Source organism: Diplotaxodon limnothrissa, linkage group LG16 (genome assembly GCF_057381915.1).
Source record: "Diplotaxodon limnothrissa isolate DT_005_m linkage group LG16, D_limnothrissa_male_GT1.1, whole genome shotgun sequence".
NCBI classification, from domain to species: domain Eukaryota; kingdom Metazoa; phylum Chordata; class Actinopteri; order Cichliformes; family Cichlidae; genus Diplotaxodon; species Diplotaxodon limnothrissa.
Window position 1 is genome coordinate 10,429,878 of NC_140611.1, and position 13,458 is coordinate 10,443,335.

The 13,458-nt window shown below is 42.0% G+C and overlaps 1 protein-coding gene across 1 annotated transcript in view; it reads left to right on the forward strand.

The window, feature by feature from the left end:
- Positions 1-10,855, forward strand: part of sucla2 (succinate-CoA ligase ADP-forming subunit beta) — a 30,234-nt gene extending 19,379 nt beyond the window's left edge. Inside the window, exons 7-11 of the mRNA XM_085374118.1 lie at positions 2,082-2,243; positions 3,369-3,511; positions 3,648-3,768; positions 7,254-7,342; positions 8,634-10,855. Coding sequence (XP_085230244.1) covers positions 2,082-2,243; positions 3,369-3,511; positions 3,648-3,768; positions 7,254-7,342; positions 8,634-8,708 — 590 coding nt within the window. The 3' untranslated portion in view covers positions 8,709-10,855. The remainder of the gene's footprint in view (positions 1-2,081; positions 2,244-3,368; positions 3,512-3,647; positions 3,769-7,253; positions 7,343-8,633) is intronic.
- The last annotated feature ends 2,603 nt before the right edge of the window (positions 10,856-13,458 follow it).

The following is a 13,458-nucleotide window of genomic DNA, read 5'->3' on the forward strand; positions in this document are numbered from 1 at the left end:
CTAGGCTCTCTTTTTTTACTAAATATAAGTGAGAAGCAGCATCAGCTTCTTGCTGCATTTTTCACTCTTTCACTCTTTTCCAAATCTTCCGGAAGATTGGTTGGAGTTGCACTTTTTTTCAGCTGCACAGTCATGTTGCTCAAGAGGGTTGACCCTGACAGACATTAACCATACACGACTTGTCAGTTTAATTGTTAGTTGGGGAATTTACCACTTGACAAATATCAGGATTCTTTAATTTCCCGGGCCTAGTTGACATTAAAGAAAAATGGAGCCATGCTAGTCTTGCCCAGGTTTGCAGTCTTGCTGACTGAGATGTGGTTGGTATGCTTGTGCAGCTCTTGGCCTCTAAAGGTCATTTTCATTTTGCGGAACAGACTAATTTAGCTGGACTTATGGGTCTCTGGCAAGGAGGAATGCACTGGGGTTTGTCCATGAAAGCATCCTGGAGATGATGAGGAGATTGATTTCAGTCTGAGGTGTGCGTGTTGTTCTGTCAGTGAGTCAGAGTTAATGGCTTTGCCTGATGCACAGTGATGAGCTCCTCAGGCATGAATCACAGCTCTCAAACACAGTTGTGAGGAAAGGAGACCGCTGACCTTTGTGCCAAACACTATGCTGAGCGCCTGATGAGCTGTTAGGTCCTCCTTCTGCATGATCATTCTCATATATATATATATATATATATATATATATATATATATATATATATATATATATATATATATATATATATATATATATATATATATATATATATATATATATATATATATATGAGACAAGGAACATCCAAGAATACATTGGGAAGATGGCCCCAACTGACCGAGTGCTCAGTGAATACCTCAGGCAGCAGAAACCCAAGAAAGAGGAGGGAGACGAGGAACCATCATGGAAGGACAGGCCCCTGCACGGTATGTACCACCGGCAGATAGAGGAGGTGGCTGATATCCAGAAATCCTACCAGTGGCTGGACAAAGCTGGACTGAAAGACAGCACAGAGGCACTAATCATGGCAGCACAAGAACAAGCTCTGAGCACAAGATCCATAGAGGCTGGGGTCTATCACACCAGGCAAGACCCCAGGTGCAGGCTGTGTAAAGATGCCCCAGAGACAATCCAGCACATAACAGCAGGGTGCAAGATGCTAGCAGGCAAGGCATACATGGAACGCCATAACCAAGTGGCCGGCATAGTGTACAGGAACATCTGTGCCGAGTATAACCTGGAAGTCCCGAGGTCAAAATGGGAGATGCCCCCAAGGGTGGTGGAGAATGACCGAGCTAAGATCCTGTGGGACTTCCAGATACAGACGGACAAAATGGTGGTGGCTAACCAACCGGACATAGTGGTGGTAGACAAACAGAAGAAGACGGCCGTAGTGATCGATGTAGCGGTTCCGAATGACAGCAATATCAGGAAGAAGGAACACGAGAAGCTGGAGAAATACCAAGGGCTCAGAGAAGAGCTGGAGAGGATGTGGAGGGTGAAGGTAACGGTGGTCCCCGTGGTAATCGGAGCACTAGGTGCGGTGACTCCCAAGCTAGGCGAGTGGCTCCAGCAGATCCCGGGAATAACATCGGAGATCTCTGTCCAGAAGAGCGCAGTCCTGGGAACAGCTAAGATACTGCGCAGGACCCTCAAGCTCCCAGGCCTCTGGTAGAGGACCCGAGCTTGAAGGATAAACCGCCCGCAGGGGCGTGCTGGGTGTTTTTTTTTTTATATATATATATATATATATATATATAAAAAAGCTCCTTAGCTTCCTTCACTGTAGTTTGAGTGAAGCTCAGAGTGTTTCTTTTTCCTTGTACTCATAATCAAAGGCAGACATTTTAACAAAGTGTAGCCAGAAATAAGTTGTCCTCCTGAATTATTCTTTAATAAGCAAAACTCTTTCCTCAACATATTCAATTATTTGATAATTTCTGAGGTGATATGCATTTAGAAAAAAAGAACTCAGCTGCACATTTACATTCCTGGTGCCAGTGCCCCATGGCATGGCTCTCTGGCAGATGGAGAGATGAGCTGACATTGATCTTCTTCTAATGTCAAAATCTTATGTGTCTCCTTGTCAACAGTAATGTGCATGGATGCCAAGATCAACTTTGACTCCAACGCAGCGTACCGCCAGCAGAAAGTGTTCGAACTGCGGGACTGGACTCAAGAGGACCCGCGGGACCGGCAGGCCGCCACGGCTGACCTCAACTATATCGGTCTTGATGGAACCATCGGCTGTCTGGGTCAGTCCAAGCGAAATGTCAGAAAAGCTATTTAGTAGTTTCATTTTTTGTGTTTATTATAGCTTTTGAACCTATTTGGTGGTCATTTTGAGATATGTTCTCAGTTGTAATCCTGATTGGGTACTGCATTTCCCATAATGCTCGGTTATGCCAGACAGAAAATGAACGTTATAGGTTATAATGGTAACCCAGAGATATTAATATGACCAAACTGGACAAGATATGAATATCTATAGATTAAAAAAAGGAGCTTGCTAATTTGTCTGCGATATCCTGCAGTCTGTCAGTCTCCTGTTTACTGTCTTTTTCTCCCTCAACTTTCTAGCCACCTCAACTCCATACACGGCATCCCACAACATAAAGCCACCAAATAAGACACCTTGTGGCCTTTTAGTGGAACTGTTTGTTTTTCTTGACTTACTTTAAACAATGTCTCAGAAACAGTTCACAGGTCCAGCTGAGCTGCTGTGTTGTGTCCAGTGCTGTGCTAGCTTATCTGACACAATTCTGTCTCTTAACAATGAAAAGCAGATCATACACTGTGTTTTTTCCCCTCTTTCTTATGTCTTTAAAAATATCCAAACTCAGTAGCTTGTTGTTGGCTCTAACACTTTCTACTGGCTCAAAGTGCGAGGGACTCATAAATACAATGGGGTGGTATTTTACAGCACAGTGGCACCCAAGTCTTGTTTCCATGTGTAAAAACTATTTTTAGTGAGAGTCTGTAATGTTTTGTCATCATTTAAAGATTTCAAAATGGATATTAAACCATTTCCAACCACTTTCACATAACATAAGGAAGAAGTACAGTTAGTTTCAGACCTAGAAGTACACACCTGAGCTGCTTTAGTTCAAAGTGGTGCATCAGTATCAGCCATTAAAACCTACCAGCCTATCACCAATTGGCTTTTTATAACGACTATCAGACCAGACTTTGAGTGTAAAGACAGCACTGTCGTAGTAGGAGCTCTTTTAGTTGTGATTTAAATGTAATGCGTTTCCATTTAATGTCAGTCTTATTATCAATGAGTGTTTTTGGGTTTTTTTTTTTTCCAGTACATATTCAGTGCAAAAGAAGAAAATCCTCTGCCTGAATCATTTGACCAGTGGCTTTGTCTGTTTTAGTAAATGGAGCAGGTCTGGCCATGGCTACCATGGACATCATCAAGCTCCATGGCGGCACACCAGCCAACTTCCTGGATGTAGGAGGAGGAGCCACAGCTCATCAGGTGACGGAGGCCTTCAAACTCATCACCTCTGACAGGAGGGTAAGAAGATGCCAGCTTCCAAAGGCTGTTCATGGTTTTAAACAGGAAACTGTTGAAGCCCGATGTAGCTCACCCCTCTGAGCTCGTCAACATTCAGTTTTTGATGAAGTTGTTTCTTTTTTCTTTTTTTCCTCAGGTTCAGGCTATCCTGGTCAATATCTTCGGAGGAATTATGAGGTGTGACGTCATCGCCCAGGGTATCATCATGGCTGTAAGAGACTTGGACCTCAAGATACCCATCGTTGTGCGGTTACAAGGTGAGGAACAAACTGCTATTTTTTTTTTTTTTAATTTTCTTAAAAGGATTTAAAATGTGGCATTGTATTCATTAACTTGTTAAATTGAAGCTTTGACTTTATCCTTATTTGAATTTTTACTGTTGTTAAATAATTTCCCATGAATTTGATGGGGGATTGATGCCTCCCTCCTTCTGAATGTTGAACAAAAGGATGACGACCTCAGACATCTGGTAGCAGCCAGTTGAAGTGATTTGGGAAAAGGATCAGAGATTATATATATCTCATCTGCACTAGGAGCCCCTCAGGATCCCTCCATGAGAAGATCTTGCTGAATTCAGGGATGTCTGATCTTAGTGAGCTATGGAATGCAAGGAAATCCCGACAACTCTCCAGCACAGTATCTCAGATTGAAAACAAGTACAGATATTTGTAACGCAGATTTCATTACCAACCTGACCAACAGCCTAAACCTTGTTTTAAAAGGAAATGGAAATAGACAGGGGTTTGGGCCCAAACACAGTGTTGTAATGTTCTGGATCAACCACAGCCACAGGCTCCCCCTCCAGTGGAAACACACACTCTCCCCCACCTTGTCAGGCGGGTTAACTGGCAGCAGCTGGCAGTGCTGAGGGGGGGGGACTCGTGTCCGTTTCATTTGATGCTTCCTACTTCAAAGTCTGGCTCCTGGAAACGCGCAGAAAACGACAAACACAAATGAGCTGTGAATTATTGTGATATCGTGTGATATATGCATATGTACATTCATACTCTATATTATCAAAGGAGGCCAAGTGTTGAATACAAAGACTTGCTGGTCCTTTGTGGCCTTCCAGAGAGCTGAATCCCTCACTGGGTGAAATTCCTCTGCCAATTTGGTTTTCTCATCTTTATTCATTCGTCAGTGCAAGGCAGTGAAATTTGCAAGCACAAAGAAATGGTGCATGCTTGTATTTGGAGCCTAAACAGAGCTGACATTTCTCAGTTTTCCTCAGGGTAACATTTTCTGCTCCTGTTTTCTATTTTGGAAACGAGAGGATGTCACCTCAAAATGCTGCTGCTGAGGTTTGCGTTCCAGCGCCAAGACTGTAACTGCACTGCAGCTTTAGACACGTTACGTGAATTAAACAGGAGCGCTGCCTTCTGTTTACATGTTTAATCAGTTTTTTAAAAGTTATTCTTTACACATTTTATAATCTAAGATGTAGAAGCGCTTCTGAAGTTGGATTGGAGTCATTAGGTAGTTCTGTCTTATATCTCAGTTAGCACCTCTGTGGTCTTGTCTGCAAGTGTAAATGCACTGGTGACGAACAGGGCAGGTAGTTTTGGTGTTTTTTTTTTTGTTTTTTTTAATTTTAGGGAAGCTTTGCATGTTGAGTTTTGACTGAGTATATGTCAAAGACATGGTTTGATCACCATTATAATAGTTTCTGGGTAGCTGCATAGTCAGAGACCCAGGCCCTTGCTAACTTCTGATGCACACCCATTCATTTTGTTCTATAAGCCTGAAATATGACAGAAATGACTCAGTTCTGAAAAGCTTCAATTGTTACTGCTGATTGGCTTTCAAAGGTTAAAAAGTTAATGCCACCCTCCTTTTCTTTTGATTGGCTGCTCCTTGCATGCTGTATTTTTTTTATTTTTTATAGGATGTTATGATCAGCAGTGTCACAAGGCTTTGGATGATGACTCCTTGTTGGAGTCACCTGAACAGAGATGGACTTGGGCTGCTTTAAGGTCACTTTGTATAAAATCTGTTTCAAAGAGAAAATAAGATATGGGTGAAAGGTTCAACAACAGAGGAAGTTGCCTTCTTTAGCAGAGTACATCCTAGTTCATGGTTTGCAGCAGATGTTTTCAGTTCCTTTGTAGTGATGTGTGCTTCTTTAGAGGTTTGGACATACTTAACATACTTGCACAATTAAAAAATTGCTCATTAATATTGGCCATAGCAGAAACTTTGTGTGTGAAAATACTCCCTGAAGAAAATATAAAATACACAAAGTTTTTGGACATGGTTGAATGTAACTGAGATTTTGTTGATAACCTATAGCGATGTGATTAAATACTGTGGTTTGTTTTTCTACCTTCAAAATGAAGTTAATTGACTGAGTGCGGTTGATACTGTAAGGCTTCAGAGTACTCAGTCATTCAGTCATCTGAAACTAAATACTCTGCTGTTAGTCTAAAACTCTGAAGACTATTTGAATTTTAACACCCTGCAGTACAGGGTAAGATGGACTGCAGCAGATGCATTTGATTCATTTGGCAAGAATTCCTTCATGTATGCTTCATCTGCTTTTATCTTCTAAAGTTAGTGGTAAAGGGTAAAAGAAAGTAGTTGGAATAACTTTCCAAAGCTATTAAATTCTGTCTTGTAACCTCTTAAACATCTGCGGTGTTTTTAACTTTGATAAACTTTAAGCATCACACTGATGAGCTTGAAACTCAAATGCTTCATGGATTTTAAGTCAGAGCTACAAGTAGCACCTCTGTAAGGCTCTACATCAGCACAAAGACGCTTTTCCTGTGAGCCAATCCACAAATGTGCGTGTGACCAAATGACTTGTTAATCGGGGCCGGACTCGGATACATCAGATGGGTCACAGCTCCTAATTCGACTCTGGAAACTTGACTGGACCACGTTCTCCTTTCAAAACAGGAACATGCTCTTTTTTAAAATTTTAATGTTTTTTTTTTTTAAAATAATAAATATACTGTGTGTGTCTGTCTACACACTGACAAGTTACTTTGGTATGTTTATACATGCTCTTTCGTGTCTAAGACTGCTTCCTGGTTTATCCTGGATTCATGGGTTTGTGTATTTGTGTCAGTGGCTAATTCTGTAATGTGTCTGCTTTGCTCTGTTTGTAATTCTTTTCTGGGTTGTGAGGTCTGTCTGTATAATCAGGCATTAAAGCAGATGTTGTTGATCTCCATTGATTTGTAAAATAAGCCTCCGTTACCATTTTTCCCCTATGGTTGTATCTGTGGTTGCCATGGCTGCACACCAGCCACAGAGGCAAGCTGAAAAAAGTTGAACCATGAAGTGTGAAGGCATCCACCAAACAAAGGAGGAGGCAACGGCTTGCTGTGTGACAGCAGCTTTAATAAAAACTGTCTGCTGGGAGGTTATAGGGCAGTTTTAGGGAAATTGAGTTTTCACTTTGGTCCGGCGAACATTTTCTTTTTCATCAAAGAAACTTCATCAGCTCTCCAAACTTCTGGAAAGACCTTTTAGACATTCAGCTTTGTTTTTCCCGAGTGCAAATGGAAACTGTGGTCTGAGGGTGGACAGTACAGGAGGCACAGGTATCCACAGAAAACCACAAGGAGGTTATTAGCTTCCTCGAGGTTCAAAAACATTCAACAGCATCCAAATGAATGTTTGCCGTATCAAGAAACTCTCAGTTCTGACAGTGACACAGCTGTAGGGTGGCCAAAGGTACTGCTGTTTTGAAAAACTGACTTTTTTTCATTTATTTTTTTTGTTTGTTTGTTCTCAGGAACAAGAGTGGACGACGCCAAAGCTCTGATTGCTGCCAGTCCGCTGAAAATCCTGGCCTGCGACGACCTGGACGAAGCTGCAAAAATGGTACGCACAAAGACCCACGTTCAACTCAAATGCTCACGTCATAAATGGGGAGAGCAGGGCTGACATGTACCTGCCTTTAGATGTGTCGCTGTATGCGAGGAGGCGGAGGGTGTGTGTGTGTGTGTGTGTGTGAGAGAGAACCAATGTGAGGAAAAACGTCACTTTACATTTATAGCACAAAGTAACCAGAAAGCAGCAACAGTGTGAAAGCGTATGTGAGAACAGGGTTGGGGAGCAGGTGTGCCGGGAGGCAGTTTGATAACATTTTATTAAATCTTACTCTGTTCTAAACACTTTTCACATCCAATTAAGCTGCTTGATTAATTGCTTAAAAGTGGACTGATTCCAGCTTTCATGTAATGATTATATATGTGGAAAATGGTTGTATTTGATCTAAAAACAGGATATTAGTGATGAGCAGGATCAGCTTTGTTAGATATGTGAGTTAGCGAGGAAATGAAAGCCTTTGTTCTGTTCTTCTGGAGTTAGAATACAAAAGATTTTCAGGAAAGATGAGAAAGAATGAAAACCCTTTAGATTGTTGTGAGTGGAGAGTCCTTGTTGTTAGATTAGGAAAAGAAACGTGTATCAGTCACCTGTATTAGTAGTTGTCGTGTTTGGTATTTTTGTTCTGCCAAAATAACTAAAAAAATTTTTTTTTAAACTTTAGAATTAATATGATTTTGGAGAAAATTACTAGACAAGTATGACATGATATGGCATGAAACTGCAGCGTGTGTCTCAGTGCACAAACCACAAGAACAAGACTGCACATGTGCAATCAGCTGATTAACATGTGCAGCTGCTCTGTGACTGTTCAAGTAGAGTTTGAGGTGTGCGTGTGTCGAGAGAAAAATATGCGTCTTCTAGATGACACTTGGGCGGCCCACTCCCACGGTAAAAGTTCTAGAAAAAGTTTTAGAAACGTAGAACGTCAGCGGCTAAGTTGGTAGTAATGATGTGAAGTGAAGCATGACTGCTGTGAGTGATGGGGATGTCAGCTGTCAAACCTGAAGTGCACTATGTCTCAATCCTAAATTGAAAGCAGAATACCTGCATAACACCTGAATTTCAGACTTTTCAAGCACAGTCAGGAGGAGGATTGGGATCCCATTGAAACAGTTGCATGACTTCAGAGACCTGTATCATTTGTGTCATCTGTTCTGTATTGACTGTCTTAAAAAAAAGGTCTCCTTTTTAAAAACACGGGTTTGTTGGTTAAATAAAGGTCAATTGTAAAAGTATGTTATGTTAAATTTTATTTCATGAGCCCACTCTGCTCTGTCCACAGGTTGTAAAGCTTTCTGAAATCGTCTCCCTTGCAAAGGAAGCTCAAGTGGACATCACTTTCCAGCTGCCCATCTAAGAAACCCAACCTTTCAGATCTCTTCCTCCAAGCACTTCCTCTCTCACACCCCTGGGTCAGCCTATCAACAACACGCCACTCCACTACCCAATCAAACAGCAACATGAGCTAGAGAGAAGACACATTAGGTTAGCCCTTTGTTGAACCTGTTTCTGGCTCTGTGGCACAATGACACGACTCTGAACAGCCCCCCCCCCCTTTTACTCAAAGTCTCAAACCCAGAGAATACCCTTAAGTTGCACTTGAGTCGATACGCACAAACCTCCTCCTTCTCCTCCTCGTTCTTTTTCGCTCTCTTCCACCCTGAGAGGGAGACTCGCGGTGAGCCTTTCTGTCTTCTTTGGTACTTGTTGCGAACACTTCCTTTGACCTACTTTGAAACAATAATAGAATAAAAACAGTAGCTTTGTCTTGTTACTCGGTGTTCAGGTTGGGGCTCTTTTGAGTCGGATCATTTCCTGTTTCCAGCTGAATGCTTGTGAGTTGGGACCCACTAGTGCTGTCCATTACACGGTTTAGCACGAGTGCCTTTCAATCTCTAAATAGGAATGTATTCCTCCATTCACGATTTTCTTTGTGTGTGAGTGAAGAGCTACAAACACACAAACAACTTGCTGGCAAGCTTGACACTGGCATGAGGAAACAACCTCAGTTTTCTCCTTAATGGAGAATCAGCAGCATTGATTTAATATTGGTGGGGTTTATTTTCCATGCAGGCCTCAGTGTTATTTCTGTACCTCCTGTAGGCATGAGTTCCTCAGCCTCCTTCATTACTCCTGACACAGCAGATGTTTCCTCCTTTCAAAACTGCACACTCGGCACGGACGGTCTTCGGGTTTATCTCTGACTTTACCTGAAGGTTTGAACGGCTCAATCCGGTTTAACCCGGGTTTGAACGAGTCGCATTTGTTTGCCTGAATTATTAGACACCAGACCTGCGGGCGTATCGATCGACGTCAGGATCTGAGCGAGTATTGATGAGCGGGCCTGGCGTTTGGGCTGTGCCCCAGCTGTGGTGGAGCTCGTGTGTGGGTATGTTGAACACAGGTGATACATCACAGCTAACTTTCTTTTTTAAAATAAATGAATTATTCAGTGTTTGTGTTGGGCACCTCAAGTTTTGCCAGGAAGGAACATGGAGATCAAAAGTTGAATGATCTCAAAGTAAATCAAGAGAGCTTGGTGTACGTTCCTGTTCCCATGGAAACTGCTCCTGCTTACCTGCCAGGTTTCAACCAGATGGAGTTCACATCTTGTGACCATCTGAAAATCAAAAAGGCCGTTGTTTTGATGTCTTTCATGACAATACTTTTAAGATCTTTGTTTTGAGCTGCTAATTAATCCAAATAAGGAATTTGAAGTATTCCCGGGCAGTGTGAAAATAATTAAACAGAAAATGCAAAAAGTTCTCAGTTGCAGTCTTCGTGTTTTAATATTGAGATTATTTTCCAAATTGAAACTGCACAAAACAGGAGGACGCAAGCACTTCCACTGTCATCCAAACAGTACTTGCTTATACTGTCTAAAGGGGGCAGCCAGGAAGTCTGAAGGTTGACGTTCACAAGTCACAAGTTTTTCCGGTTGAGCTCAAACTGAAGAGGACAGAAAAGTCACTGGTTCCGATTGCAGGTTTATCACCGTGTTCAAAGTGGTCATTGTAGGCAACTTTCTTGTTAAATGAACTACTGCCATAATTCCCCCCCCCGGAGCATGAAAGTCACCAGAAATGGACTGATGACTGCTGAAGACACTGGAATTTTGTGTCGTTCTTTATTTATCTGCTTTGTTCTCTCTATGGAATAATTCACTGGTTTAGACCTCTGCAGTTGCTGCTCCCGTGTGTTCAGTCGTGCCATCGCGCCACAGTCTATTAGCTCCTTTTTTTGTTTCTGTTTGTGAAGTCAGAGTCGAGGTTGGGGTACTCCAAGTCAAACTGTAAAACGGCTGTAGGTTTTTTTTCCTCCTTCCCTTTACTCCTCCTCCTCCAGCTCTCCAAACACAAGCCGACATTGTGAGTTGTACGTCATTTATTTTATCTTGTAAATAACCAGACTGATGTTCTCGCTCTGTAAAATATTTATGCTCCTCACAAAGAGCACAGCAAAGGAAGAAAAAGAAAAGAATAAATACAGAGAACACCAACTTTTCCCTGGTTGAATTTCTTGTCTCCGGTGTGTTTTGTCTTGGACACTGTACAAAGCTGAGCATTTATTTTGGTTTAATCTTCTTACCAAAAAATGCCTAATTGGTGCTGAATGTAGTGGCACCATAAAGCCTCAGAAGCCTTTATTTAGTTTCCTGTTAAAGAGCAACTGTTTAATGTTTTGTATGAGTTTGAAATCGAGAACCTGCAATAGTCTTGTGAGATAGTGGAGAATACTATTCATACATCCAGGCCTCCACCCATTTCTTCTGCTTATCCGGGGCATGGGTCACAGAGACAGCAGCCTAAGCAGAGAGGCCCAGACTTCCCTCTCACCAGCCACCACCTCTAGCTTAGTTTGGCAGGAGGTCCTCGGTGTGCCAGGGACACCTACAGCCGGAGGCATTCTACTAGGCTGGCTCCTTTCGATGTGGAGAGGCTCTATTCTGAGCCCTACTCAGATGAGTGAACTCACCACTTTCTCTAAGGGAGAGTCCAGCCACCTTTTGAAGAAAGCTTGCTTCTGCTGATATCTGCCATCTCGTACTTTCAGTCACTACATAAGCTCATGACCATCGGTGAGGGTAGGGTTGTAGATGGACCGGTAAATGGTGAGCTTCTCTTTTATGCTCAGCTCTGTCTACCATGACGGACTGGAACACAATCCACATCACTGCAGGCATGGCTGCAAAGTGTCTGTTAATCTCCCCTCCCCCCTCACTCGTGAAGAAGACCCCGAGATATTTCAACTCCTCCACATGGGGCAGCAACTTGTTCCTGACCCGGAGTGGGCACTCCACCCTTTTTCAGCTGAGGACCATGGCCTCAGGTTTGGAGGTCCCAATTCTTGTTCCTGCCGCCTCGCATTCTGCTGCAAACTGCTTCAGTGCTCGCTGGAGGCCACCACCTGAACAAACCAGCAGGACAACTGCAAAACGCAGAGATGACATTCTAGATGAGTGTTGGTTTGATCAAGCGGTTTGGAGAGGTAAAACCTGTTCCCTTGTTAGTCTTTGTTGAACTGATTCCAAGTATACCAAAAAGAGTGGCCAAATCAGTGTTGGATAGGATGAATGCACTGGTGAGTTTAGCAACATCAAAAGGTCTGGAAGACCAATGAATTGGACGATTGCAGAATTCTTTCCTGGGTTAAGATAAAACCTTCCACGACAAACAGCCCAGTCAACAGCTGTCGCAACTGCAGGTGGCTCATTGTCAAGAGACACCTTCATGAGTGGAAATGCAGAGGGTTTACAACAAGGTGCAAACCACTGGTTACAAAGGATACCAGAGGATTAGACTTTGCCAGAAAAAATAAAAAAGATTCTGCACTGCTCTGGAAAACAGAGGACAAATGACACCAAGTAAGTCACAGTTACAGAAAACAACTAATATTCACTCTAAATTTATCGAATTACCCACGCTGTACAGCCTCTATTCATGAATATACAGATTACTGTCAGTAGGAAAAAAAGACTTTTTTACTTGTTTGTTTTTTTTTTTGTTTTAATGTTACGTACCCTTTTCTGTAATTTTGCTGAGGTTAAAAATGTTCTCAGAATGAGTTAAACTATCACAAACAACAGGGAATATGTTTTCTAATGTTTACCTGTGTAATCTCAGTCCCATCTGAATGGTGTTTTAAACTATGGTCTTTGTTTGATGCTATTTTCTAACAATTCTGCTCGGTATGTAGCAGGATCATTTTGGTGTTTAAATAATAATAATTTTGTAAGCATATTTCCATTTGTGTTGGGCCTGTAACGACTGAGCGAGCGCTCTCTGATTGCAGGTTCTGTCAGAGTCACCCACGCTGGCTGTAATGGCAGGTTGATTACCTGAGTGGGTGTTTCTTGACAGCAGGTTAAAATGCTTTTGACTATGTTGATGGAAAACAACACATGATGATTCAAACTCTGGTCAAGTAAAAAAAACAAAAAACTGGAGGAACATTCACACATGGTTAATATTTGAAGATTACCCTGTTTTAGTTTTTTAACAAGGTAGAAGTTTTCCAAATGCATTTAAAAAGAAAAGACGTTTAATGTGGGCACTTTGTCGTCTTTCAGCTACCCTGCTCTGAAGTTGAGAAAATCAAACATCAGTCAGGTCAGAGGACAGAGACCAGTTGAGATTGTAGGACACGAAACGGATAAGGAGTTAGATATTTCACACACTCACACTGAGTTGGTCAAGACCCAAAATGGAACTAAAAAAGAAAGAGTGTGTCCTATAGTCAAAGCTTGACCAATCAACTGTTGAATAGGTTTACAATAACATGCCAGATGATACAAGTTTAAATCATAGATGGTATAGAAGATGGATGAAGTTTATGGGTCTGAAAACTGAAGCCAACATGGAAAAGCCTTAAACTTGCATTCTTCCTAATGACCAGCAGTGGGTTGCAGAAAGCCTTCCAGTTTTATAGAAGTCTACGAGCCTCAGCTTCCTTGTTCTCTTATCCCAGTAAACTATGCCGGCTCATTGGCTAATGGCTTGCCAATCACAAGTCGAAACACTCAGCTTGAGGCTTTATAATGGGACTTCAAACCATCCTGTGTTTTGTGCCGCCCATGTTTAAGATCAACAAATCTATTTATTTAATGA